General features: G+C 56.6%; 12 protein-coding genes across 12 annotated transcripts; 5 read left to right on the top strand and 7 right to left on the bottom strand.

The window, feature by feature from the left end:
• Positions 1–622: 622 nt before the first annotated feature.
• MKK02DRAFT_34177 (uncharacterized protein) lies at positions 623–1163 on the top strand (the record flags this gene model as incomplete). The annotated part of the gene is made up of 2 exons (XM_053088863.1): positions 623–883; positions 945–1163. 2 exons carry the CDS (start codon positions 623–625, stop codon positions 1161–1163), a joined length of 480 nt encoding a protein of 159 aa, XP_052946925.1.
• Positions 1164–1801: 638 nt separating this feature from the next.
• MKK02DRAFT_45858 (uncharacterized protein) lies at positions 1802–2360 on the top strand (the record flags this gene model as incomplete). Its single annotated transcript, XM_053093647.1, has 2 exons — positions 1802–2080; positions 2148–2360. 2 exons carry the CDS (start codon positions 1802–1804, stop codon positions 2358–2360), a joined length of 492 nt encoding a protein of 163 aa, XP_052946924.1.
• Positions 2361–2661: 301 nt separating this feature from the next.
• On the bottom strand, positions 2662–4463 carry MKK02DRAFT_45857 (uncharacterized protein; the record flags this gene model as incomplete). Its single annotated transcript, XM_053093646.1, has 9 exons — positions 2662–3239; positions 3273–3360; positions 3413–3487; positions 3532–3805; positions 3838–3897; positions 3940–3981; positions 4031–4072; positions 4118–4162; positions 4216–4463. 9 exons carry the CDS (start codon positions 4461–4463, stop codon positions 2662–2664), a joined length of 1452 nt encoding a protein of 483 aa, XP_052946923.1.
• A 271-nt stretch (positions 4464–4734) lies between these two features.
• Positions 4735–6773, top strand: MKK02DRAFT_45856 (tRNA methyl transferase-domain-containing protein; the record flags this gene model as incomplete). Its single annotated transcript, XM_053093645.1, has 9 exons — positions 4735–4951; positions 5000–5061; positions 5109–5434; positions 5488–5567; positions 5613–5734; positions 5803–5941; positions 5991–6186; positions 6308–6424; positions 6479–6773. 9 exons carry the CDS (start codon positions 4735–4737, stop codon positions 6771–6773), a joined length of 1554 nt encoding a protein of 517 aa, XP_052946922.1.
• Positions 6774–8241: 1468 nt separating this feature from the next.
• MKK02DRAFT_26645 (ribosomal protein S5 domain 2-type protein) lies at positions 8242–10165 on the bottom strand (the record flags this gene model as incomplete). Its single annotated transcript, XM_053087230.1, is given in 6 exon segments — positions 8242–8459; positions 8508–8634; positions 8654–8702; positions 8760–9466; positions 9518–9730; positions 9791–10165. The coding sequence occupies 6 exon segments, from the start codon at positions 10163–10165 to the stop codon at positions 8242–8244; spliced, it is 1689 nt and encodes a 562-aa protein (XP_052946921.1).
• A 294-nt stretch (positions 10166–10459) lies between these two features.
• MKK02DRAFT_45853 (putative amino acid transporter) lies at positions 10460–13006 on the top strand (the record flags this gene model as incomplete). The annotated part of the gene is made up of 9 exons (XM_053093644.1): positions 10460–10559; positions 10604–11295; positions 11348–11472; positions 11531–11638; positions 11684–11710; positions 11756–11845; positions 11889–12186; positions 12245–12775; positions 12827–13006. The coding sequence occupies 9 exons, from the start codon at positions 10460–10462 to the stop codon at positions 13004–13006; spliced, it is 2151 nt and encodes a 716-aa protein (XP_052946920.1).
• Positions 13007–13252: 246 nt separating this feature from the next.
• MKK02DRAFT_45852 (fungal-specific transcription factor domain-containing protein) lies at positions 13253–15967 on the bottom strand (the record flags this gene model as incomplete). Its single annotated transcript, XM_053093643.1, has 13 exons — positions 13253–13357; positions 13404–13616; positions 13651–13701; positions 13735–13945; positions 13978–14089; positions 14122–14281; positions 14315–14358; positions 14404–14861; positions 14895–15190; positions 15225–15591; positions 15709–15791; positions 15824–15870; positions 15925–15967. 13 exons carry the CDS (start codon positions 15965–15967, stop codon positions 13253–13255), a joined length of 2190 nt encoding a protein of 729 aa, XP_052946919.1.
• A 503-nt stretch (positions 15968–16470) lies between these two features.
• MKK02DRAFT_34171 (major facilitator superfamily domain-containing protein) lies at positions 16471–18382 on the bottom strand (the record flags this gene model as incomplete). The annotated part of the gene is made up of 7 exons (XM_053088862.1): positions 16471–16819; positions 16863–17049; positions 17092–17206; positions 17251–17480; positions 17542–17674; positions 17707–17968; positions 18150–18382. 7 exons carry the CDS (start codon positions 18380–18382, stop codon positions 16471–16473), a joined length of 1509 nt encoding a protein of 502 aa, XP_052946918.1.
• Positions 18383–19332: 950 nt separating this feature from the next.
• MKK02DRAFT_45850 (P-loop containing nucleoside triphosphate hydrolase protein) lies at positions 19333–20539 on the bottom strand (the record flags this gene model as incomplete). Its single annotated transcript, XM_053093642.1, has 7 exons — positions 19333–19447; positions 19673–19866; positions 20012–20105; positions 20177–20278; positions 20322–20365; positions 20430–20461; positions 20509–20539. 7 exons carry the CDS (start codon positions 20537–20539, stop codon positions 19333–19335), a joined length of 612 nt encoding a protein of 203 aa, XP_052946917.1.
• Positions 20540–21815: 1276 nt separating this feature from the next.
• On the top strand, positions 21816–23117 carry MKK02DRAFT_45849 (uncharacterized protein; the record flags this gene model as incomplete). Its single annotated transcript, XM_053093641.1, has 1 exon — positions 21816–23117. The coding sequence occupies one exon, from the start codon at positions 21816–21818 to the stop codon at positions 23115–23117; it is 1302 nt and encodes a 433-aa protein (XP_052946916.1).
• Positions 23118–23262: 145 nt separating this feature from the next.
• Positions 23263–24716, bottom strand: MKK02DRAFT_26160 (mannose-6-phosphate isomerase; the record flags this gene model as incomplete). Its single annotated transcript, XM_053087148.1, has 4 exons — positions 23263–23699; positions 23729–24232; positions 24269–24521; positions 24576–24716. The coding sequence occupies 4 exons, from the start codon at positions 24714–24716 to the stop codon at positions 23263–23265; spliced, it is 1335 nt and encodes a 444-aa protein (XP_052946915.1).
• A 150-nt stretch (positions 24717–24866) lies between these two features.
• MKK02DRAFT_45847 (putative vacuolar membrane protein) lies at positions 24867–26461 on the bottom strand (the record flags this gene model as incomplete). The annotated part of the gene is made up of 8 exons (XM_053093640.1): positions 24867–25028; positions 25073–25324; positions 25367–25485; positions 25519–25572; positions 25611–25679; positions 25724–26025; positions 26069–26253; positions 26309–26461. 8 exons carry the CDS (start codon positions 26459–26461, stop codon positions 24867–24869), a joined length of 1296 nt encoding a protein of 431 aa, XP_052946914.1.
• Positions 26462–26716: the final 255 nt, after the last annotated feature.

Here is a 26716-nt window from a genome sequence, read left to right as displayed (position 1 = left end):
TGAACACCTTTCGACCGCGCCAGTCGCATTCAACTCGCTCTCTAACCCTGGATCTGAAAGGAATGACCCTTTGATGAACCCGAAAGGGGAACTCACGCTCAATCTGCTCTTACGCGCGACATCTTCGAAAACAGATCCGTTCACAAGGGATCTCGGCGACTTGTTGTCGCCCGGGCTCACGAGCCCTCCACAATGGGCATGCCAGCACTGACACGTAACAGGCCTTAGTATGATCCGGCCAGCAAAGGATGTGCACACCTATCGTAGTACGCAGTACATACCCTACTGCACCGCCTCAGACTGCGCCTCAGACTGGCTGACACACGTTCGACCGCTCCCCGGCCGGGCCCTCAGGCGCTACCTCTGTGTCCTCCTATCATGTATGCCTACATCCGTTCTCCTCTAGCTTTCTTTGTACTTCAGACCACCTATGTTTTCTTTACCCCTGCCTCTGCCCCGTGCCCACCTTTCACCCTGTCGTCAACAACGGAGTCTGCCTATCGATATGATGCTACTCCTGCCCTGCTTTCACGACAAATAGCCCTACAGTCTACCTGGCCTCTTCCAAGTCAGAACTCTGCGCCTATACGAGTATATCCAATCTTCCTGAATTTCGATCGTCATGCGCCTTAGTCCTCTTCTCGTGCCCCTTGTCATCGCCATGCCCGGCGCTCTGGGCAACGTGCTGGTCACCATCAAGGCCGAAGACTCCACCCTATCGATCTTTGGTATCGATGGCCCGCGGGAGACCCTAGGTTTCCTGACCACCAGCGACCAGCAAAACCCGTACAAGCTCGCATTTGCCGACAAAAATCCTACCGACTCCAAGTTGTTGCCAGGCAATGCATCCTTCAGGCACACTTCGGAAGGCAAGCACGTCGATGTGAGTATCTCTCCACGTCAGAGGTCAGACTCGTTATGGTGAATCTGCTGACTCGCACTAGTGCTCCATTGAAGGCATCCCAAGCGGCGATCTCGACTCGAACAAAGACTTCAGTGCCTACGGCGGAGGTACTTACGCTACTTCGTGGAAGCTCGCGAGCTTGTCGGACACGGCTGCACAGCCTTGCGCAGAGAAGGGCGGTATGAAGCTGGCTTGCAAGGTGTTCGATGACAAGGATAAGCCCCTTCCCGACATTCAACAGCTGTGTATGAGAAAGTAGTTGTGCAATACGTGTTTAAGCCTACAGTCCGCGGCAGAGTTGTACAAGTATAGATAGCACTGAGCAGTCGGTATGCAAGATTAGGAAATGCTGTCCATTTCGGTCTGCTGTGTGAGATCTGGCTCCTGCCCTATATCTCCTCTATTGCTAGCGCAGTGATGTGACATTGTGACGCCCTTCAGAGCCTCAAGGCGCAGCACTTTCTGGGCGGTACACTCGGCCTATGAGACGCTCTATAGCCCAGCTTACTTTCATATATGATCACCGGCAATTAAGGCCTCTTAAAATCGTCCTGCCGATTTGCCCCCCAGACGCTGATTCAGACGGTCGGACGCTCCTTTCCTCTGCTTACTCCAATCGTTCGTGCCCTTGCCGGTCTCCTTAGCCCTGTCTCATGCCCATAACGGTCTCCTTAGCTCTGTCCACACTTGCGACGTGCTGCTTTGTACCCCTGCCTCCGTCTCGTGCCCACATTCCTTCCAATGATCATCAAAGGAGAGGAGCCCGTCTCGACCAGTGTGATCCCTACCCTGCATATTCACCGATATATTTCTCTGCCCCCCCTCTCCCAGCTCGGAACTGTGTAATTCTGAACCAAGTTGAACTTACCATCGACGTACCACTAAACCTCGATCGCCATGCGTCCGAGTCTTCTCTATGCGCCCATGCTTATCGCCCTGCCTGGCGCTCTTGCCCGTGTCATGATCAGCTTCTCGTCAACATCCGAGGATGCCTCCCTCTCGATCTTTGGTGTCAATGGCCCGCGCACCTCCCTGCACTTCTACACCACCGGTGACCACGAGAACCCATATGTGCTCACAAGTGCCGACCAAGATGCCGTAGGCATGGACACTCGACTCGGCTTGAAGCCAGGGCACGCAGCCTTCACGCACACATCGGACGGGAAGCATGTCAACGTAAGTCTCCCTCTACACCGAGACTCTGAGCTCCTTCGCGTGAAGCTACAGCTAACGCCCTCTGAAGTGCCACATCGAAGGTATCCCGGCCGGGGACCTCGACGCAGACGAAGACTTCTCCTTCATGGGCCGCGGTGAGTATCATACGTGGTGGACGCTTGCGAGCTTGTCGGATGAGGCCACGCAAGTATGTAGAGACAAGGGCGGTATGAAGCTGGTCTGTGAGGTGTTTGACGACAAAGATCAGCGCGTTCCCGGCGTCCAGCAGGCGTGTACGTAGGCGAGATGTAGATCGAGATCTAGACATGTTACGCCCGCGCCGTGGAGTTTAGATAGCACGAATCACTTGTGTCCATCCGTCGTGCTTGCATCAATACCTTGTGAGGAAGTGACCATTAGTTACGGGCCTGGATAGGGTCAGTGGCTCAGCTGAGGCCAAGCGTCCTTGTCAGCGATCTGTGCTCACGCTCTCATTCCAATATTGTAGTCTATGTACAACATCTAGCCGGTGTTCTGCTCTCACCGATCCTATACACCACCCCGCCGTTTCTATCGACCCACTTCCGGACCCCTGCGCCTGCCTAGATCGCCGCCTGGCAATCTGGACACACCCAACAATCCTCTCTTCTCCCTCTCGTCCCTTCATCCTCCTCATCCAGGTAACTCCCCCGCGCCCCGAACACCTTCATCCAGGCCGCCACCTTCGCCTTCGTCTCCGCATCTACATGCTCCGAGAATTGGTCACCGCCTATCTCCACAACCACCTTTGCCCCCCTCTTCCGTTTCCGCATGTCCGGCCGATTTGCAGCTGCGTCCAGACACTGTCGGACGCGCTGGTACACCTCCCTGGCCTCGAGCACAGCGCGCGCATTACCGACTATACCCATGGCGTAGGTACCGCGAGTGATGGATGATTCCGCTGCGCGGAGGAGGGAGATAGGGATGCCGCGCTCGTCGCGCGGTAATCGGGAGAGGTGGGATGTCAAGGAGGATGCTTCCGCTGATGCGGCGTGCTGTTCGATATAGTCGCCGCGGGTGAGACGATCGGTGTGTAGGAGGTCCAGGCCGGACGAGGTGAGGTCGGCGATGGCCGTGGCGCCGTGTAAGCGATGGGCGGACCGCTTATCGAGGCAGGAGAAATGGAACCATTTCTTGCAGCCTGCGGGTCAGCTCAGAGTAGGAGATCACTGACCATCTCGAGGACAGAGCACCATCGGCTCTGAGCCAGCAGGGAGAGGGATATACCGCCTGGCGCAGAAGCAGGTCGTAGGGTGCTCAAACTGTAAAGTCAGCTTAGAATTTCCGCTGGCCGAACAGCTTTTCCCAGCTCACCTCGTGCATGGGGAAACGAGCGTTCCACATCCGCGACTTGCGCGTCTGGCTTGTACTCTTCGCCGCTGCTGCTTCCTGCTCCATCAGCTCGCTTTCAATACGTATAGTAACGCACTCACCTCCCTCTCGATCTCCTCATCTGTCGATGGACGGAACCTGGAGCGATAGAACGCAGTCCCATCATACATGATCGGAGGCTGCAGAGGATCCGCCTCGTCGAAATGCACGACTTTGGCATAGTCGTTGATGCATTGTATCGAGATAATCGAACCGAGTTGCTGTCCTTGGCCCAGAACCACCTCGGTCGGGAATTGTACGGTCTTCTTATGGGGCGGATTGCGACAGTTCTGGTCGAGCATCATCTTCATGCTGGTAAAGACCCAGTCGACTCCACTATCATCAGCGAGTCCAATGGAAGGACATACCAGAAGACACGTTGTCCGCCTTCCGCTCTAACATGGAGGATGCGGGCAGTCCAATCTTGGCTGGCAATCAGTGGCTGATGACATACAGGGGCAGGAACGTACGGTATCTCCTGACCCTCGGAACTCTCCCCTTTGACATGAACACTGCGATATCAGAGGTCAGGCCATGCCAGTCCGTGATGAGAGGACGTACAAGTCCCCTACTCCCCAGGTATTCCCGCTGAGCTGGCAAGTCCTGCTTGTCAGCCATGCCTAGCTCGAACTTGGTCTGCTGACTCACTTGTATCTGATGAAGACATTTCTATCATCCCACTCATCCGGCCGTCTGCCTCGTCAGCATCGCCCCTCCGCCTCGCGTCTCTGATTCGCATCACGCACGGATACGTCGGATCAACGAAATCGTCGACAGGTGGCAACGGCTTCGCCTTGGACCGAGCAGCAGGTAAAGACGCCCGTGGTTTACCTTTCGCCTTGTACGATCTCTTTTGCGACGGAAGTTCGTCTTCGGACACCACGCGTGCTGCACCTCGCGTCGGTCGAAGGCGTGTGGAAGAAGGTGGGGGTCTGTCCCCGGCCCTTGAGGACGGACCGGCAACAGAATTTCGCGATGACTTCCGGGTGGTCATTCCCGTGTGTACGGTATCGCTGTACGTGTAGGTGAACAAGATGTATGCGTAAGGTATATGTTGAAAGGGTGATAGGATGACTGGACATGTGGTGTGTGCTGTCTGGGCGGGGCGGATTTGTTTGGTTTGGCACCGTGCCTGAATTAATTCCAAGGTCCCGGGGCCACCAGAAATTTCAGCTGATCGATGCTGCAGACATGTAACCTTTGCCTCTTGTACCTCATACTGATCATTCTCACCGCATCACAGTGTCCGACTGCGCAGTATCGGCATGAACGTCGCAGGTCCGAGTCGACCGCTCTTCCAAGCTGCCCGGAGATCCTGCGTGGGCTGCGCTAGGAGCTATGTGGCCCGGCCTTACTCGACCGAGGGTTCGTCTACAGCTGCCCCGCTCGAGCCAGCGAGCAAGAAGCTCGTGATACCTCGCGGAGAGCTCAAGGCACTACTGCCTACTATGGAGGATCTCGGAATGAGACAGGGTGATCATGGTGAATCTGCTCCTCCAGAGCCGTTCGAGCTGTAGAGCTGATCGCCAGTGACGATGGCGATGTCTGGCGGAGTTGACTCTTCCGTGGCACTCCGGATACTGAAAGACATGGTCCGTCTTGCGTATCTCACCTGTTACTCAATCAGCTGATGCCCCAGCCCGTCAGCCTCAATGTCCTCTTTATGCGGAACTGGGATCCCCTCCTCTCCGAATCCGCGCCGCCCTCCGACCCCTCATCCAAATCCAGCTCCTCCCTAGCCGATCTCTCCTACTCCTCTGGCTCCAAGAAGGGGAAGGGCAAGTCCGTCTGCGCATGGGAGAAGGACTGGGAGGATGTCCGGCGAGTATGCAAGCATCTCGGTATACCCGACAAGCGAGTCCGAATGGTGGACTTCTCGAAAGAGTACTGGACAAGGGTTTTTGAGCCTTGTGTGGGCGTATGGGAGGACGGGGGGACGCCTAATCCGGATGTGATGTGTAATAGGTGAGTCTGCTAAGCTTGCTGGTCCATAGTCCTCAATAAAGCTGATGCGGTAGTGAGATCAAGTTTGGGGCTCTGCTAGACTATATCGCGGCGAAGGAGTCGAAGGATCACCCTCGGCATATGCTGGCGACCGGTACGCTTGATCACGGCGCTCCAAGATTCTCAGCTGATCAAGTAGGTCACTACGCTCGGGTTTATCACCAGCACGGGCTGGAGAAACACCGCCTGTTCCGCGCAAAGGATAAGACGAAGGATCAATCTTACTATCTCTCTGGTTTGAGCAAGGCTCAGATAACACGGGTAGGTATTTGCAGCTAGCAAGCCCCTTGTCTCCGGCACAAAGGAAAGGTCTACAGCTGATTCTTTAGGCCGTACTTCCACTAGCAAATATAACGAAAGGCTGGACTCGGCGTCTTGCTCGGCACTGGGAGCTGCCCACCGCGGAACGAGCGGAAAGTATGGGGGTGTGCTTCATCGGAGAAAGAGATAACTTTGGCGACTTCATCAGTAAGCTCATCCAATGCCTCTCCCGTTGCACAGCGAGCTAATCTTCCAGCGCAGTATACCACGCCAGCTGCCGGACCGCCAGGCAACATCGTCACTCCCTCGGGCGAGATTCTCGGCCCTCACAATGGGTTGTGGCACTACACGATAGGCCAGCGCGCGCGGCTGCCGAGCAGAGAAGAACGGTGGTTTGTCTCTCGGAAAGGAGTAGGGAAGGAGGGGAAAGACGTGATGGTCGTGCCGGGCGCGTAAGTCCCCTCCCTGCCCTCAACATATGACGATTTCAGGCTTTCGGACTTGTTGAAGACTGATTTGCTACAGTAGACACCCCTCTCTGCTCTGCTGGCAAATGCACGTGCCCAACTTCAGATGGCAGAACGACGTCCCTCCCAAGGGCATATTAGCCGCCAACCTCGTCAGAGTACAGGTCAGACATCGGATGGATGACGTCCCCGCAAGGGTGAGAATATCGGACGATGGTTTGGGGTGAGCTATCTCTCTTCTCATCGTGACTTCCGAGAGGATCCAAGCTGATGGTAGCAGTATAGTATGCGAGCCTGTCGACCTCATACCGGCTGTCGCCCCAGGCCAGGTCCTCGCGCTGTACCGCAACGTCGAGTGCCTCGGGAGCGGCGTTATTGCATCCACGCGATGCTTAGACGACCTGGACCCGGAGAAGCGGTCCGGACCGGGCTCGAAGACGTGGACAGGGAACCAAGGGGCAGAGGCGAGTCGGGTTGAGGAGGTCAAGGCGTGTATGAAAGAGAAGACGGCGGAGCACAGGTCGGACAAGGAGGCAGCGGGGCTGGAGCAGAAGGAGGGAGGATCTACTTAGGAGGTCGTGATTGAGATTTCGCATTAGCAGCTCGCCCTGCATGTAGCCACTACTTTTTGTATGGCGACCCGCTATCTGCCCATCGAACATATGTGGTGGAAATCAGAGTCGTCACATATCATATCATTCGCCGCTGTACCTACAATGTCCTCCTTACTACCCGTCACTCAACCTTCGCGATCCAGGACGTTCGCGTCTGGAATGAAAAGCTCCGGGTAGTAGCGCCTGAGTGCTGCTTTGTGCTTGTCCGTCGCGCGCACTTCCTGGAAGTACTGGCGGACCCGTAACGGAACCGCGAGATCGGTGTCATCAGGGATTGATCCATTGCGTTCTTCCAGTCAGTCCAGTTCATGATTTGAGTTCCGTATTGAGCAGAAGATACTGACGGGCTGGCAGTATCTGTTCATGCGTCGACTCGTCCACATCTCGCTCGAATTGATCCGCCTTCCATCCGGCCGACTCCCCACCGGCTTCCGCATCGGCCGCCTCGTCTTCCGCCTCCTCGATCTCCGAATCAACGTCAATCGATGGCGGACCAGCCGGCGGATCATCTACCTCGTCCCCGCTGTCTCCCTCGTCCCCGCTGCTAGAAAGGCCTTCGACCTCTCCGCCTGCTTCGTTGGACTTCCATCCACCACCTTGCCCTTTCCCCTTCTGACCGAGATCCGTACCCTGCTCTGGTCGGTTGTGGTCGGGGGGGACGGAGTTGGCGTTTAGCGGGGTTGAGTCGAGAGGAGTAATCGAGGGGATGATTGGGTTGTGTTTCGCCCAGGTTGCAGGCCACCGTAAGACGCCCTGTGGATTTCTGGGCTTGCAAGTTTTCTCGCAGAAACAAAGTCTTTGGCGCTGGGAGGGCGGACGGTCGCTATCGCCTTGAGCTTCTGAAGCTGAAGATTTGCGTTTGGAACCTCCTGAGGGTGTCAGCCACAGCTGATGATGATTGTGTGAGCCCGACTAACTTGTCATCATCGCTGCGCGCTGTCACAGGCAGCGGGAACAGGGAGCAAGGCGCTTGCGGTCGGCGACGCGTCCAGCTTGGCCGGAAAGGTGAGATGGGATCCCTGGCAACCGCGCGAGCTGGGCGCTGGCAACAGGTATGCAGCGGTAGCCAGTACGGGAGCGCGTAGCGGTGTGGCAGTATAGGTTGCAGAGTACGTGTACCGGTCCAGATGGAAGGGTGCAGTAGACGAGAGATGGGAGAGACGCGACGAATATGCTCTGGTGAGGAATGCTTCGCTTCGGATCTCGGAGCCGAGCATCGAGAATTGTGGTTCATGGGCCTCGTTCGTTGAAGTCGGCCCCCCTCGTGAAATGAAGTGAGGGGCTTGGACCGAGCCTAGTTCATGGGTGCTATCGGGCTAGTCCTGAATCCTGGAGTACCCCGACCCAAGCAATGAGGCTTCTATAAGGACGTTCATGAGGTCTCTGGCCACTAACGGGGTCGCGGCTTAAAGCATGGGGTTGTTACCTATAGTGTAGCGGCCAACTTCCTCTTCTCCCATCCTGCTATTCCCTCCTTCAGGCCGGCCACCTCCCCGACATCGACCTTGACCAACCCACCATCACTCTGCCTCGCCAAAAGTGGGCACAGGGACATCTCCGTCCATCCTTCCCAGAGATCCTGGACCGCCTCCAGCACCGTAGGGGTGTCGACAACGAGAAGGAAGAGCGCGTCGAATCCCCCGGCTTCACCTGTCAGCTCCTTCGATCATCCGATGTGGTAAATGAGCTTACCGCCTGGAACACCCCCGCCTACCACTCCTGGGATCTTCATGCTGGCGTTCAAGACGCGGGATTGCTCTGCTGGTTCGACGGGCACTTTGGACGCGGCGGTGACGAGGCGGAAGAGCTGACGCAGGCACTACAGTGTCAGCTTTTACAATGTGAAGCGAGATAGTCAACGAGCTCACGAATAACGTCGAGTAAACCCTATACAGCTGCTTGCCCAGCACCGTATCTCGATCGAGCTACATCCATTAGCCAAACCCAACTTCAGCCGCGATGTAGCTTACGTCCTCCATATGCTTTTCGGCGCTCTCCTCCATAAACCTCGTGTACCCCTCATCTTCCTCCATACTGCACAGTCCCTCCAAGTGCTGCCTGAGCAGTCCGTTCGCTTCTGCCAAGCTCGCCCACATTCTCCCGGCCTCTTCCGCCTGCTCGACCTTCCACCACAGCACCTTGTTGACAAAGCTGGGCGTATCCGTCCCTGCGTCGACATCGGCAAGTACGAGCCTGAGGCCTTTGGGCAGGCGCAGAGGAGCGGTCGTTTGGTCCCATTTATCCCGGGCGAGCGAGTCTTTCAGGTTGGCAGCGCGGATAGGAAGATGCGGGGAGGACATGAGTGGCGTGAGGATGGCGGGGGAGAAGCGACGGTAGGCGTGTGAGCCGTATACGGCGGAAGAGACGTCGAAGCCTGAGCCGACCTTGCCTTGGGCGAGGCAGTGTGCGAGCTGGGCGAGAGCGTGCACTGTGTCGAGGGATGTGGTCTCTTCGGGCGTGGGGGAGGATGAGGAGGAAGGAAGGGTAATGATGCCGAAGTAGGAGAGGAGGGCGGCAGTGAGGGATGTGGTGAGTGCCGCGGAGGAACCGAGGCCGGTCTTGTTGATTTGGTGAATAGGGCGAGGGAGGGGGTTGAACGGGGGCAGTTGTGTAAGGGATGAGATGCGGCGTGGCAGGTTCCGGTCAGTGAGCTGTCTGTCAGCTTAGGCCTCGCGAAGTTTCGAGCGATCCAACTAGCTCACCTGCTCGCGCTGCGAATAGAAGTCATTATCGGCCATTACGAACGCCTCCATACCGCCTCCACTTCCCCTCATTCTCCGCAACAGCTCCACTCCCGCCTTCTCATTGTCCCCCTTATACTCCTCCCCCTCAGAGATAGTCTCCAGAGCCAGCTGCAGCGTCTTCGCCAGCGCAATCTCGACAAACTTGTTCTTCCCGTTCCCAGGATTCGTCTGCTCCAGGTCGAGATACGCCAACGATTCCGGCCACGGCGTATCGTCGGGTATGGATTTGACCGGCGCCGGGTAAGTCACCAGATTGACGCGGTATGACCAGGAACATTCCGCCGGGAACTGCGAGGCCGAGATGGTGATGGTTGCGGATTTTGGGTCGGCGGTGGAGCTGGACGCAGCGGATCGAGTACCGGCGGCGACGCAGTAGAAGCGACTAGACGTAGCGAGGACAAGGCCCTCGTGTTGACGTTCAAGGACGAGGTAGCCGCCTGCCATGAGGACCTTCCCGGGTGCGGAGACGCAGACCGCATCGTCCGGCAGAAGGAAGTCCGAAGGGGTCGCTGATGGGACCTCTCCCTTGGGAGCAGCGGGGCTGAGGCTAAGACTCTGGAGGTCATTCGCTACGCTGAGAGCTGGATCTGTAGAGGTGGGAGCCATGGCCATGGTCCCTGGTCTCTGAATATGATGTGTAGAGAGTTGAATGAGGAATGCGGCGCTCGGACTTTTGGACGCGAAGCTAAACTCAAAATCGCCCCCGGAACCATTAGCCAGGCACCGGTCCTGCCGTAAGTCGATTTTTGGCAGACGACCACTTGGCATATGTAAGACCTTATCTACCCTTCACCTCCTGTATACATCTACCCCACACAGAGGTCCAGCGCCTTTCCTCCCCCGGGTATCGACATAAGCCCCTATCTTAGTGCTCGCCACCCGGAAAATACGGCCTACGACATGACGTCCCCGCCCGATGCGGTCCCCATCCCGGCGGCACCCGAGATGCCTCGGCGGCGGAGTGGGGTCGTGCAGAGCAGTCTTGACTTGGTCTTCAGCTGTATGTCCGCTCTTAAGCTGTAAGAGTATATCACTAACAGGCAGACTCCCGCTCGCAGCAGATGCGATATGGACAGACAGCCGGTTCCGCTCCATCCTTCATCAACCCCTCCTCCCGCTCTCAATCCTCCACGAGCGACTACGGGTCCGTCCGGCGGCGTCGCAACTACTCAGCGGAGGAAGACGACCTAGACGAGGACGAAGATATCCTCGAAGAAGACGCGGAAGAGGGAGACGGAGTGGACGACCAGGAGACGCCGAAAGGCCGGTCCAGCGATATACCGGGCATGCCGGATTATGGAGATGAGCGGGAGTTCGACGACCTCGAGGCGAGCGTATCGACCATCACGCCTCTCAAGGCTGCTCGGTCGGGTGTATCGGCATATCCTGCCCCGGGGAGGACGGACGGCTCGAGGCCGACGTCGGTTCTGGGGAGCTCGTCCAGCTCGAGAACGTTTCATCCTGTCGGAGCGAGGTTGCCTCCTGCAAGCTCGGCGGGGCAGAGACTCGACACTGGCCGGAAAGACATCTCCCCGACGTCTTTCGACGCGGAAGAGGTTGCGAACGAGACGACGCCCTTGGTTCCTGCATCTCAGGGGGCGCGGAGACGGAGTAGCGTTGCGGCACGGCGGAAGAGCTCGGTCGGGACGCTTCAGGCGGGACGGAGAGGTAGTACGCGATCGAGAAGAAAGAGTATGGTGGTCATGGAGTGGGGTGAAAGTACGGATGGACAAACGGTGAGACCATCAGCTGCGTAATATGGGCGACACATCCAGCTGATACGTTCAGCTATTCAACGGGGTTGCTGTACTTGTCGGTATCGGACTCTTATCGCTTCCTCTAGCTTTCGCATACGCTGGATGGATAGGTGGTACGGTCATGCTCGTTGGATTCGCAGCTCTGACTTGCCACACGTAAGCTGATATGCGGCCGCTGTATTGCTTCTCAATTGCATCCAGCTGATGATCTCAGTGCGAAGCTTTTGGCCAGGCTGATCAGAGCCGATCCGACTTTGAGGGGTTATACCGATATAGGCAAGAAGGCCCTTGGTGGATGGGCGGGAGGGGCTATCAACGTACTGTAAGCCGCTTGTCCAGGTGTCTAAAGGCTTGAGCTGATAAGCAGGTTCTGCCTAGAGCTCTTTGCATTGGGGTGAGCACCTCCTTCTCACTCTGAGAGCTATACTAACCGATACAGTGTGGCTCTGATTGTATTATTCGGTGACTCGCTCAATGTCATCTACCCCGACATCTCGGCCGATACTTTCAAGATTGTCGGGTTTATTATGTAAGTTACTGCTCAACTGGAGAGGACCAAGCTTATATTTCAGCGTCCTCCCTACCGCTCTCCTCCCACTATCTCTCCTCTCCCTTCCCTCACTACTATCGACGCTATCCTCTCTCCTCCTGATCGTGATCATCCTCATTGACGGCTTCTCAAAACCTACCGCACCCGGCTCCCTGCGCGATCCGTCACCTACCCACTTCTCCCCAGAATGGACTGGGAGCAACTGGCTAGGCGGGATAGGGCTCGTACTGGCGGGCTTTGGGGGTCATGCGGTCATGCCCAGCTTAGCAAGGGATATGAAGAATCCTGAGCACTTTGATCGGGTCATCAATCGGGCTTTCGTGAGTCCCCCTCAGAGCTGAGATGTCTACTGACTGCATCTGAAAGCTGATCCTTCAGGCCATCGCGACCGTCCTCTCATTTGTCGCCGCCGCAGCTGGCTACCTCATGATAGGTCAAACCGTCTCGGACGAGATCACCCGGGATCTCATGCAGCCGAAATACGCCTATCCACGCTGGCTCAACCTATTCGCCCTCTGGATGATCGTCATCAACCCAGTCACGAAGTTCGGGCTGTGCTCGCGCCCGCTCAACCTCACCCTGGAGACGGTCCTGGGCATCGCGGAAGGGGTGTTCCGGCGCCCGGCACTGGCGGTGGGTCAGGAGGAGTCAGCGGTGCTCGATTCGCCATCTATCAGTCCGGGCGAGGCCCCCAAACCCCAATTCGGACCTGGGGATCTGGTCGATCCCGAGTCGGATGCAGAAGCCAAGTATCACTCGGCGGAGCGGAAAAAGTTTGCCGCTCGTGTGATTAGCAGGACAATCGTCACTGGCCTGTGTACGGTCGCTGCGATCTACTTGCCCGGTTTCGGGAGGGTGATGGCTTTCTTGGGAAGTTTCAGCGCATTCTTGATCTGTATCATCTTGCCCGTGTGTTTGAGCCTCACCTCTTCAATTTTCATTGAAGACTGACTCCTTCAGATATTGTTCTACCTCTTCCTCGCTCCTCGCCTCGGAATCGATTCGGATCACTCGCCGTCAAAGCGCCGGCGGAGCCAGGTGATTCATTGGGGATTGGTATTGGTTTCAGCGGGACTTATGGTCGCTGGGACGACTTGGGCGTTCATACCCGGTTCAGGGCATGGCGGGCTGGAGGAATGATGTCCGAGGCGAGGGCGAAGGGGCGGTATCTATTCGGGAGACTGTCGATTTTGTTGTATCAGCACTATGTATGTAGCTATCTACGGCCGGTCTCAGGAAGGTCGGACGGCTGTTTGGCTCTGGTCTCGGGCCGCTCTACACTTAGTATTGCAGGCCACATTAGTCATGCTCGAGAAATCATCCCCTCTGACAATCTCAAACTCCGCGTGGAACACAACAAGGCCGAAATAATACATATGCTATAAATTAGATCAGCATTGCGTGCTTGTCCAGCTTCTTCATGACTTCTCGCCATGGACGAGGACCGTGCCCTGCCTCAATGAGCCTCCACTGTTCCTCCAACAACGAGCGCTGCTCATTAGCTATATAGCGCCATGTAGGTCAGAATATCACTTACAGCACATCTCAGATCTTCGCAATAGTCATACTGGAAAGCGTCGAATAATGAGGACACCTTTTCCCGCTTCTCCGGCAAACAATACAAGCCCGCAATGAGCAGTGGCCAGGTGAGCATGACGGACATGCGCATCGCGGTGGCTTCGCTGCAGAGCTCGAGGATGCTATCGACCGACTGGGCGATACGCGGCGTGGAGATGGGCTGTTCGAGTATCTTGCCATCAGCCGAGCTATGGATTCATACTCACATCAGCGAGGATGAGGACGACGGTCATGTATTTGTAGATGTAGTCGCCGCACTACAATCAGCACACTCCAGATTCTGGACTCACAGTAACGCGATGATGCTGAGGTAACGCGCTCAGACTGTTTCCCCAGATATCCGCCTCGAGCAGTAGGCAGTGCGATTCACGAATGAAGTGTTGGCCTATGACCATCATTTCCTCGGGATGGTCGCTCATGACGATTCCGAGGCGGCGTTTCCGCGAGTCGAGGGTGACGACTCGGGCGACGAGCTCCACCATGGCGCGTGAGATACCGAAACTGAAATCAGCGCCGCCTTGCTCGTCACTCACGTTCTCTCTACCGACTCCCATTCCCACCGCGTCTGAGACGTTTCGACGCTCTCAAACCACCAGCAGTCATAGTTGCCAAGTAGCGCTGGCTCTTTGCCGGTAGAGAAGCAGCCTGAAGTCAGAAGGTTCTGTTGGCTAACTCACTGAAGACATCGTGTGTAGCGAGATTCTCCAGCAAGTATCGCCGGGTAAAGTTGCTTGCCCCATTGGTAGTCTTGAGCATGGCCTGCGGTCCGCCCTTCTTGTGCGCAAGCTTTAGCACGAACTCCATATTGTCCGCCCATGTAGGATCTGCGCTGATCACCTGATCGTCAGCTTCGGGAAAACCCTGACTTACATCTCGAATGCAGATAAAGGTGCAAGCGGCAAGGATAGAGTCAACTACAAGATGAGCTCGGTTCTCTGAGCATACATCGATACACTCACTGGCTTCGGGACTAGTCTCTGTCGTCTCCGCCATGAAGATGTTCGATAACGCAGCCTTCTTAAACTTTCGCCCCACCGCATCTAATCTGGCCCTCGTGCTCGCCCAATTTCTCCCTAGATTGGCCGCGCCCACTAGATCGACCGTCTCGTACGTAAAATGTGCCATACTCGTGCTGAGCAGACTCATGCGGATAGCGGCGGAGGCGGCGGACGATGTGTCGAGGAGTTTGCTGGGGGTGCAGAGCGTGACGAGAGGGTTCGGACCGATATTGCCCATGGTGACGAGAAATCGAGCCGAGACGTTGCAGTAGTGGTGGAAGAGCGTGCGGGCAGAAGGGGAGGAGAAGGCGTTCGAGAGCACATCCGTGCCGCCAAACCCTCTGGAGCTTCCCGGTAGAGATTGTATGACGCGTCCAGAAGGCCCAAACTCAAATAGCGAGTCATCAAACTCGCTCGCTCTGCTGTCAGCTTGACTTGCTATTGACACTCACTGTAGGATAGTCTCTATCAATAGCATCCGAGGATGTACAGTAGAATTTGAAAGGGGCGAGATTCCCCTGGAGACAGCCGGTGCCGCCATATTCTGATTGGCTGTCCGACGGGCGAGTAGCCGAGATTTGTTCAAATTGGCGAATTGAGGCAAGGGGTCCGTTTGTGAGGTAGGTGCTGGAGTGGGCGCCAAAAAGTTGATGGGAAGGATCTGGGAGGGGGACGTCTCCAAGGGTGGAAGGGTAGGAGCTGGTGTAAAGGCGAAGAGATCGTTGAGGAAGCTGAGATCAGGGCTCGACTGACATCAGCTACGAGTGTGTATGACGACTCACATGATTCCCCATTCCCATACCCATCAGGTAATCCCGACTTCCACCGGCTTGCACCTGCGGAGGCGATATTGCCCATCCCCTCGCAGCCCATTGCCCGCTGCCATCGTTCCCGGACACCATACCCATCAACCCTGCACCATATTCCTGCTGCGTAGCTGCTGCCAGGAGGACATCGGTCTCCCCTACGCCACCGGACTGCATAGCCTGAGGCGGAGCTAGGGGTGCCTGCCCGCCCACCAAACCATCCATAGCCGAGTCCGCTTCTGACGATTCCTGGCGTGTCGCAGATTGAGCTTCTGAGACGCCCCGCCCTATTGTCGGTCGGCGCGAACGTCCAGTCTCCGCCTTTCGCCCGGACGCGTTCGCACTGGCATAGTCACAGGATCTCTGAGCAGCTACGCAGCGCAAACAGCACGGCAATGTCTCGTCACATTTGACCTTGTGCTTTCGGCATTCTAGACAGCCCTTTGTACTGCGGGTGTACTTGAGCTTCTTCGGCGGCCGGGAGGTGGAGGATTCGGCTGCTGTAGGAGGGGCCGAGTCGGAGCTAGTATCCGCTTGCGACATCTACCCTTAGCTAAATCCCGGGTGGAGCTCACTACTTGATCAACGACAGCTTGCGCGCGGTTGGCATCAACAATACGGCCTATCAGTCAGCTTCTTATCTTGACAGATTGGCAGGGCACGCGGCTGGACTAACGGGCATGTCGGGAGATCTCTGCATAGTCGATTTGGGCAGACATGGCGTGATAGCGTGCCCGAGCTTGCGCTCGCAAGTCAAGTCGGAATTGGGTGATTCGCGCGTCGCGCGCGGGACAACAGTCTGACTATATAGCTGCTAGATGGAGTATCAAGGGCGCTGACGGTGAGATTGGAGGAAAGTGACAGTGCCAGCTTATAGGGTGAGCTATAAGCTTGAGCGTGAGTGGGGGAGAGACAATTGCCCAATCTGGAAATACCAGATCTGAGACCAATTACGTTATTCTGGAGACCCCATGCATGCCTCCACTGCGAACGTCTGCTCTCCGAAGATTACAGTTATCGACCTTGCGTGCGAGTCACACAGCTCTCGCACCCATTGAGAACCCCCCACAGCCAACCCCCTGACCACCTAGACGATCCTAGCCCTGGGGATCGGCGAGTATGTCCTATGAAGCCCGTCAAGCACAGATTGCATACCAAGAGATACAAATCGACCGAAGAACCCAACCCATAACTTTACTATGACCTCACCAGTACCACCGCCCTAAGCCTTGACTTTCGGCTCGTTCAGATGGCTGTCCGCCACGTCGTCATGCTCCAGCGGCTTCTCAGGCACCAGTCTGATGAGGAAATACAGTGCAGGAAGGGTCACGACGAAGACCGCGATGTTGACCCACATAGGCACGTTCTTGTTGGCGGCGGTGGCGTTGATACCGTACGAGATGGCCTGACCCGCGGTCTCGAAGGCTCGGAAGAGACCACCGGTACGCGAGGCCGACTTCACGTCCGTAGAAAAGGTACCGAGGATCCAGTAGATCGAGAGCTGACACCAGTAGGAGGTGATCAACATGATCGCGTAGGGCATGTAGGCTTCGGCCCAGCGGGCACCGTGGCTGGAAATCAGCTCGATCTCTTTGCCAAAAGTGGCACACTCACATTCCGTAGTCGTAGGCAATCAGAGGGGTTTGCTGCTTAGCAATCTGAATCGAGACCCACACGAAAGCGGCGCCCTGAGGGATGACCCAAGCAGCAACACAAACCCACGCGCGCTTCTTTTGCGACCAGCTGGTGCGGTCGAGGATGAGTTTGCCGTAGGCGACAACGAGGGGGACGGTAAAGGAGGCTGAAGATCAGCCAGGCTCTCATTTGAAGCGAGAGTACTCACGGACGATGAGGGACGAAAGAGCCCTGGCGCGAACGGAAAAGTTGAGTGAGAGGTAGGTTCCGAAGGTTCCGCCACAGAAGAAGGAATAAAATGCGGGGACGAACATGAGCCAGGTCTGCATGTCAGCTCCGCAGGGACCGCAAGATAGAGTGCACGTACCCTAGGGCTCTTGGCGTGTTGGTAGAGCGCGATGAACTCCTTCTTCCACGACAGAGGCGGGGAGCTCGGGATGCGCGTGCCGTTCTTCCGGCGGACCTTGGCGGTAGGGGAGAGGAGGAAGGCCCAGATTACCCCGGTGCATTCAAAGCCGATGAAGATAAGGTAGGTCGACCAAGCGATGCCCCCAGCGGTCGAGGACGAGAAATTCGTGGCGAAGTTGATCGCTCCGCCTAGGATGAAGCTCAGCCCAAGTTCGCAGCGGCTGTGCAGTGGACAGGCTGCTGCACTCACCCATGATACTTCCAGAATTGCGCATCGCACTCCAGATCCCCAGATAGAGACCGCGGTCGTCCTGGAGGGGGTAGGAGAGCATAGCAGTACTCTCGCCGACATAGAGGAAGCCGCCAGTAATACCGCCGACACACTAAAATCAGCTCCGCCGAGGTGTAAACTCACCCTAGCCAAGAGCAGGTACCAGTCGATACCCAAGCGAGCACGGGTGTAGTAGCCGCTGCCACCGAGAGGCATGCCGAAAGCAGCAATGACACATGCCCACTTGATGCCGACCTTGTTGATGATGGGTCCGCCGAATAGGGTCAAGAGGCAGGACATGGTGTAGTTGAGGGCATTGGCCAAGTTGGCGAGGTAGGGAGTGGATAGACCACCTCCACCGAGGTTGGAGATGGCATCGTTCATGGAAGGGCCGACGAACGACAGCCTGTGATGTCAGTATCAATTGGATATGCAGGTGCTAGCCACCAAACTATGCGCACGGAGCGCAATCCGCCGATCACTCGATACACACACGAACACACATCCTCGCACACAACTTCCCTACTCCTCATTCCTCGTTTTGGTTCACAGCAGCCAAAAAGCAGGCGCGACAGGACTGTACTCACGCGCCGAAGAGTACCATCTGGAAGAGGACCCCGCGGAAGAACTTGGTCGTCCTGGAGGCGACGAGATAGTTCTGATCGACCTCGAAGGGGTCGTACTCCTCATTGTTGGTGACAGCTTGAATGTCGTCGGAGGAGCCGCCGGGGTGCTTGTTGTCGAGGTCCTTGTCTTGCTCAATAGGGTGAAGCTCGACTCCTGCGATTTCGTCTCGAGGGTAGGCCGGGACGTGTGACATGTTGACTGATGGAGATGAGTTGGGAAGAGTGCGGATAGGCGAGATAAATCAGCTGTCCTTAAGGGCAGGACTGCCGGACCGGAACTGTCGGGTCTCGAGGTCCGCCGCTCGCCAGCCCGCTATCTCGAGATGCCCATCGCGTAGACTTCGGCACAGAGACTGGGCGGCTTGCCGCCGCTTGTGCACGCCAGGGAAGGTAATCATGCCGCTAGAGTAAGATCTGATCTGCGTCAACCGGACTGATAAGCCACCCTGAGAAAAGAAGCTTACCGACGGACTGATAGATCTCGGTGCCGGCCAATCAGATGCGCGGCGCGAAAAGCACTCGCGCAGCCGATTGCCAAGATTGGCTGAGCCAGTGAGCCGGCATCCTCATGCGACGACTTGTGTATCCGCAGAACCTCACGTAAACGAGATTGCGGAACCAACGGATAGTCTTGGCCCGGCCGGGATCAAGTGGATGTGGCAGTGGCACATAAGGTGGCGACAAGCGAAGCTCGTACAAGTAGAGAGTGACTTATAGAAGGTTCGCGATGGGCCACCTGATGTGTGATGCGACTGGATGCCAAGGTGTGTTTCACAAGAACTGGCAAGTCATGAAGCGACTTTATATAAGGGATAGGTGCTGCCGGGGCGCCAAAATAACAGATTATGAACTGTGTTAGGTCGGAGGCTTGATCTGTACTTGTACTGTATACCGAGAAGCACCCATTCAGAAGAGCGGTTTGAGAATGGCATAGAGTGTAAGCCAGATCGATAGGGCTACTTGTACGATAAGGCCGACACTGGGGAACCCTAGTGTCAACAAAATCAGTATTATCACGTGGTGTAAAATTCGCAGTATTAGTGACCGTTAACGCAGATTGTGTATGTCAGACCTATCCATCTAAACCCAGATATCCCTTACAACCTTCCGAACAACAGCAACCCTCATGCGACGATGGCTCGGATCAGAGAATGACGCAATTCTTCTTCTTGCGCTTGTTTGCTGCACCCGCTCGGTCGCCTGCTGGTTGGAGTACTGCGCGGATGGCTTCGTCGAAGACATTCTTGAGCCCTTTTTGTCTGCCTAGTCAGCTTCCCGCCTACATATGGCATGGCCTGGTCTCCCACGTCTCCTCGTTCCTGTTTCCCTGTTGACCAACTTCCACTATGGGGTCGCTCCCGTCCCATCTCGCTCCAGTAAAGACCTGGCAGCCACGTCGCCCCACCTCAACCCTACGCATACCCTAGGACACTCATAGAACGCCGTAGCTACAGGGCACGCTTGCCCCCTCCGACTGGACTCACGTTTTACTGCTAGCTTCCAGGTACTTGATCGCCCCGACCTCCCTTGCGCACTGCATCCCCATGGAGTACGTTATAGGGGTGAAACGCCGTTCCTTGAGCCGCTGGAGGGTGACTGGGTCGTCGCGCAGGTCGAGCTTGGTGCCGACGAGGATGAGAGGAGTATTTGGGCAATGATGTGTAATCTCTGGGAGCCACTGTCGAGTCAGCTGCAGCCCGATCATTCCCAGATATCCGCGAGCCGTTCCCATCTCCTTCCGTTCTTCCCACTCCATCGCTGCCTCACTCCCTCCTTGTCCTCAGATGCCCCTCCTCCTCCTCCAGAAAGGCAGCGGTGCTCACCTTTGTGCGAACATTCTCAAAACTCGGTGGTGATACCAATGAGAAGCAGACTAGGAAGACATCTGTCTGGGGATATGAGAGAGGGCGCAAGCGACTGGAGAGTCAGCGTGGTCTTTGCCTTCAGAGCCTCTCGCTGCCCCATCGCAAAAGCATCTGTTGACTCACTCGTAGTCTTCCTGTCCCGCGGTATCCCATAATCCTAGTGATATAGGGCGGTTATCCACCAGGACTGACGCCGAGTAGTTGTCAAACACAGTTGGTACATATCTGCTGATCAGCAGTCGACGGCAAAAGTTGAGGACCGACGTACTCTCCAGGGAAGGCGTTGGTGGTGTAAGATATCAGGAGACAGGTCTGGTGATCAGCATCCGGGCACCCACGTTGGAGGGGCAGCCCGTCGCGAAAGAAGAGGCCTTACCTTGCCAACAGCACCGTCGCCAACGACCACACCTGATCAGTCAGCTCCAGCCCACCCGTCTCCAAGCGATGATACCCACACTTTATGCTTTGGATATGACCGTATGACATTTGGTCGAAAGTTGGTTTGTCGCGAATATATGGTCTACTTGCGTTCTCTGCCGGATTAACAGCTGTATCCTCGGTGCGTTGTTGACCTGGGCTGCAGCTTTGGTAGGAGAGCTACCGTGAGAGCTGGGCAGAGGTGAATGTATAGGTCTATGCACAAGGTAGATGTCAAAATAGAGGATGTCTCAGACCGTCAACAAAGAGCTTGACGCGTTTTGCTGGCCGGGCCAAACTCTTCCAAATCCCCGCATTTGCTCACCCTGAACGTGCAGCTGCAATCTACTTCTACCGCCTTGCATCTTATGTCTGTATCTCGACTATCACACAGCTATAGCTGTGCTTGCTGAATCGAGCCCAGACTCGCAGGCAGATCGGGAGGGCGAAGCAAGCCCAGTCGCGATCCCTCGGCCGAGCTGAACCAGGCCGCTGGGGATGACGCTGGGGGACAACCGTATATCGGAATTGGTGCTTTCGCCGCGTTGACGGTTGACAGCCTGACATTACTCACGCCTCAGGTGTCAGCATCAATGGTGCTGGGTTGAGTATCACTGCCGCGAGCGACCGCTAAGACGCGCTGAGATGGACACCTCATTCCTGCCTCACAAAGGACCCCAAATTGTTTTAGGTTCGCCCGCGACAGCCGGGCCGAGGGGTGCGCATGGAGCCCTGGGGTGGCCCATGCAGTTCGACATGTGTTCAAAGGACTGACTGAAGGACTCAATGTTGGCGGGGTCAGGCATGAGAACTGAGTATTGAGTGTGTATTTGTCCTCCTATGTAGGAGCCATCCAAGGCGGTCTGTTGAGCCACAAACGGGCCATCACTAACCTAGATCTGTCTGCACTTAGGCGCTCAAGCTCTCTCTACACCGCCAACACATCCTTCACCCTGCTGATAGCTCCTCACAAGGACTTGTCCATAATGGCCTTACATTGAAACAGCTGTCAAAGGCCCTTTCCTCGCCAGCCTGCGAGCAGCCCGTACCGCTCTCCGAAACAAAGGTAATATACCTCCGAGATCTGGGGTGTCCAAACCCTATTCAAAAGAAGCTCAGATCCTCTTAGATAACCACCCTGTGTCTGTCGCTATTCCGCTCATCCGGAGAGGACATCACAATCCGCACACAAGATCTGAATTTTTGCTGTGCCCGTCGTCTTCGCTTCCTCTGTCCTGGCAGCACTGGTTTCCTGGCGAGCGTACTGAGGCTTGAGCATCAAAAAGGCGCGGTCATATCACTCATTCAGCAGGAGCTCTACCTCCCTCTCAAGCAGCGGTCAGACATGGACGCTTCTACCTGCCCAAGAACCCCCCTCCCTACCTCCATTCCCCATATCGAGTACTCGGTCACCATCAAAACCTCATCCCGCCCCTTATCCTCCTTTGACGGTCCTTTCGTCCTCACACTCCATTCCCCCCACAGCGAGCCTGCAATATACGACTTTCCCTCCGGTCGCTTCCCCCGCAACTCCAGCGTCCGCTTCTACCTCGTATATGAAAGCGCCATACCTCCTCCCTCGGCCATCTCGGTGCAGGCGAGGTATGCTTTGGGGTGGACCAAGTGGCGTATCTCGTCGATACGCCTGCTAGCGGTGGAAGCGTCGGAGCTACCGTCGGAGCTGGTCGCTGGCCGATATCGCGTCCCTGGCATCAGCGACCCGCCCATCCAGGCGCCTCTGGCGGCAGTCCCCACTCGAAGCGCCGATCGAAAAGGGAGCGGCTCGGCGTGGGTCCATGTATGGCTCCCGGCCTGGAATCTCGCTCTCCATCAGGCCCCGGACGATCAGCCCTCCAACACCGCAGTGTCCACTCTTTCCTCATCCTCCTCTACTCTCATTTCCCAGAAACACGAGCTGGACGGCTGGACACTACGGCCATCCCTCGGCCATCGGAAGGTATCCTGGCCGAGTCAGCCCCGATCCGACGCCCCACTTGCGGGCCGCACCACCTTTCCCACCCCTCTCGCACCCATTTTCACCGCCTCCGCAGTCGAATCATGGGGTCACACCTCCATGTCCATCTACGACTCCCCCTCACCTCCCTCTCCTCCTACGACTCCGGCCGATCCGGACGACTTCGTCTCCCTCTGGCCCCAAACACTCCCCGGCACCCGGATCCCCCGCATCATCCAGAATGTCCGAAAGATGCGGTGCGAGCCTCGTTGGTCTGCCTCGCTGGAGTCAGACAGCGACTTGCAGCGTCGTCCCCCAGATGTCTCTATTCCCTTCAGCGGCGTAGACGTGAGCGGGGTGAGAAGATGGGCGGCAGAGATGAAGCGTGAGGGGCGAAATTATACCCTGTTGGACTGGAATTGCGCAAAGGCGATATTTGAGGCGTTGTCTGTGGGGCTGGCGGACAAGCAGGAAGGCAACAGTGACGATGGATGGAATGGGTCGGGACGGTTGGCGGAGCGCGGGATGCGTGCTGAAATGTGGAACTGTGAGGCGTACGTACGGTACCTCACCGAGCGGCGGGTAGAGAAGCGAGCAGAGGGAGTTCTGGGGATTCTAGCAGAAAAGATAGGAACCATGGTGCCAGCGGATCTGATTCCGATTGTAGAGAGGATTAAGGCCGAGGGGTATTGAGATTATTGTAGTCAGTATACAGGTCAGCGAGATTTTGTTAGATGAGATCCTAGCAGCTAGATCATAAGCTCCATGTCCATAAAACCCAAATGAACCTCCCGTTATCCAGTTCGAGGTTCCCCCAAAGAGACCTCGCCTCCGCGCCCTACTCCTTGGGAGCCTCCACGTACGCCCGGAAGAACACCAGCTCCTCGCCCCCCTCCCATTTGACCTCCTGTCCCGCCCCAACAAACAGCACGTCCCCCTTCCCAATCTCCTCTGAGCCGCTCTTCTTGCCCTGCCACTGCACCTTCCCCTTTCCAGCCGTCACCACGACCAGACTCGGCCCGTCTACCGCCGCATGCCCCGCTTTCTCCCCCTTCTGCAATTCCACCCGCAGCACAGAGAACTCGGCGATTGGGGGGTCGTATAGCTGACTCTTGCCGTCCGAGTCGCGGGACCATGTCTCGGGCCTGAGCAGCTGCTTGGATCCCGGTCCAGCTTCATATGTCAACATCGAGACGAGCGTGTCGACGTCGCGGAGTTTAGGGGTAAGACCGGCGCGGACGACATTGTCGGAAGTGGCCATGCACTCGATGATGTCTGATTAGCAGAGTCGGGCTAGGGCTCACCTCCAGAGATGTATGCGTGCGGCATGTTGGCGCCGAGGAAAGCAGCTTCGCCCTCCTTGAGCTGCACCACGTTGAGCAGGAAGACACAGAGCACGCCGACGTCCCCGGGGTATTGCTCATTGAGCATAAGAGCCAAATCCACCAGCTCCTTCTCGCTCTCCGCAATGTCCTTCTTTGCGCCGTACCGAGCCACGAGGCTGGAAATGGCGGACTCCACTTTGGCCTCGGGCGCAGACATGAACGCACCAAAGATCTGCTGGAGAAGCTTCTTTTGGTCCGAGGTGGGTGGGGTGGATTTGGCTGATGTGAAGTCTGAAGTGTTAGGGGGTCGAGTAGTAGGGAGTGAGAGGGATGACGCGAGCGAGTCGACCAGGTCTGAGGAGACGAGCGCCGAGAGTTCCGGTACCGAGAGGAGGTGCAGGAGGATCATGGGGAGAGGGAGGAAGTTGAGGAAGGCGAGGAAAGGTGTGAGGGCGATAGCCATCTCGGGCTTGTGATTGTTGTCTATGAATCAGCTTAGACACGTTGACAGGAACGCACCCTTGTACACGTCCGGTCGCTCCTTGAACAGCCTCTCCGCCAGTGGCTTGTCCGGATGCGCTTGAATACTCAACGCTGTGCCTATGCTCAACACCTTGAACAGGAACGGCAATGACCCGTCCTTGGTGTCTGGGAACGCCTTGCCAACGGCCGAGCCGATGAGGGCTGGGTTGGATGAGAGCGCATCAGAGAGGGTGGTTGAGGAGGATGCGGTGAGGCGAGAGGGAAGATTGGGGTGAGTGCCCATCCACAACTATCTCGTTAGCCTACTTTGGCAGCAACTGGGCAAGTCCAGGCGCGAGCGCACCTCGGCGTAGGTCTTCTCCTCATCGACCTTGAAATCTGAGATGCACCTCTCGCCGAGCTGGGCCGCGAGACTCGACGACCCCTTCTTTCCCCACGCGTAGGACTGGATGCCCGGCGTGATCTTGAGTACGGGCGCTGTCATGCTGTAGATGAGAATATGGGTGAAAGTGAGGAAGAGGAAGATCAAAAAACGCGTCGACTCTCTCCCGCTCAAGGCCGCCGCATCCGGAAATCGGATCATACAAGCGCGTCGACGCCGATGCTATGGCTACATGATAATCCTGACCCTACTCTACGCACTCTCCGCTCTAATTTGACTCCGATTATACAGCCAATAAGATGTCCAGATCGCTAGACAAGCCACTAAACTAGCGGCTGAAAAGACGTAAAAGATGTTGCCCTCCCCCTGATCGCCGTGGCTGAGGTATTGCTGAAGAGGGAGGAAGACGCTGCCCTATAGCGATCAGCACAAGCGGATACTCGATGGGCATAGCTCACCGCTGTGAAGTTGGTCAACCAATTTATGCCAACTGCGACACTGCCCACCGCCGTCCTAGCTTCTGGGGGGACCACCTCGCTCAGCACGACCCAGGCGATCGGCGCAAGGCCGATGCTGAAGGAGATGACGAAGCAGATCACCGCGGTACCTGACAAGGCCTGATTGGATGAGTTGAGGCCGATCGCGAGGAGTAGCGAGAAGAGGGAGGTGCCGAGCGCGGAGGTGAGGAGGATGCGCTTTGATCCAATTGACTGCATGGTCAGTCTCGCTCCTGGCGACAAGAAAGGACTGACCGAGGGCAAAAGTCCGGGTAGGAAGTTGAAGGGGGTCCCAACAGCCATAATTCCCAGCACGACCAGTTTGGATTCTGCCTTGAAGACGGGTTGGAGAATGCGGGACGAAAAGTACATAACTGCAGATCAGCGAGGGCTGGTGACTGACATACCTGGCGAGATGCCGCAGACTTGCTGCGCAAACTGGGCTACGCACACAATCAGGACTACATATCAGCCGGTAGCCTTTACTACGACGACTTACAGCCTGATCGAAGAACCGAGTCATCGGAAGTGAGCAGATCCTTCACGCTCAATGGCGGCTTTTTCTGCGCTGGAAGTGTCAGCTTGAACCCGGCAAAAAGCGAATTTCCTCACCTCGATCCCCCAACAACGCTGTACTCTCATCTGCCGAGCTGCTCTCATCCTGCTCTTCTTTCCCGACGAAGAGCCCGACTAGTAGCAAGAGCGCCCCGATCGCCGCCGCAACGAGCAGCTCTACGCGCCAAAGCGCCTTCTTGGCCAGCGCCAGCGACAGGCTCTGGGCGACCAGCATTCCAATACCGATCGACGACTGGTGAAGAGTTCCAAAGACCGTGCGATACCTCTCGGGGGCGATAAGCGACAGGAACGGCGGGATCGTGACGAGGACCAAGCCAGACGAGATGCCAATGATAATTCTGTCTAGTCAGCATTGTCAGACAGAGAGGGAGCCAGACTTACCTGGCGATTATGACCATCCACAGGTGTGTAGCTGCCGCCACAGCCAGAGCGCCCAGTATGAAGCCAGTCTCTGCAATGCGGAGTGTCCCCAAGCGACCAAATCGGCGTGACGCAGCGTCAGCGCTGAGGGATCCGACAAGACCGCCTAAGGTCACGATTGTCACTGCGAAGCCGTACTGGTTGTCCTTGATCTCAGCTTCCGCCTGTATCACCAGCACGAGTCAGACTGCGGCAACTCACAGAGACGTCCAGACAATCCCATCGACTCCTCCCGGTTGATCCATCACAGATCACAGCGGTCTGAACACCGTTGAGCGAGGCAATATGATAGCCATAAGTAGCCGAGTGAGCGATCGCCCACAGTGCTACAGCTGCTCGTCTCGCTGTCGACATGGTGATATGTACGCAGCTGGACGACTGGCGATGCGATGATGACCTAAATAGATCAGTCGATCGGGCCGGGAATGACCGGTCTCGACGTCGCAGGGCAAGTGGAATTGACCTAGTGAGAGTATCTATGACGAGCTTTCCCAAGCTGCTGCTCCAGCGATCAAGACACGGTGCGCAGGCGGCTGCATGAAGGCTGTGAATAGAGGCTGACAGGCATATGTCTGGCAACTCTCAGAGCAGGTCTTGCACCAAATCTTT

The sequence above is a fragment of the Dioszegia hungarica genome, assembly GCF_025882075.1.
Source record: "Dioszegia hungarica strain PDD-24b-2 chromosome Unknown MKK02contig_8, whole genome shotgun sequence".
NCBI classification, from domain to species: Eukaryota; Fungi; Basidiomycota; class Tremellomycetes; order Tremellales; family Bulleribasidiaceae; genus Dioszegia; species Dioszegia hungarica.
Note: the sequence above shows the minus strand (reverse complement) of the source record. Positions and strands in the feature narration are given on the sequence as shown.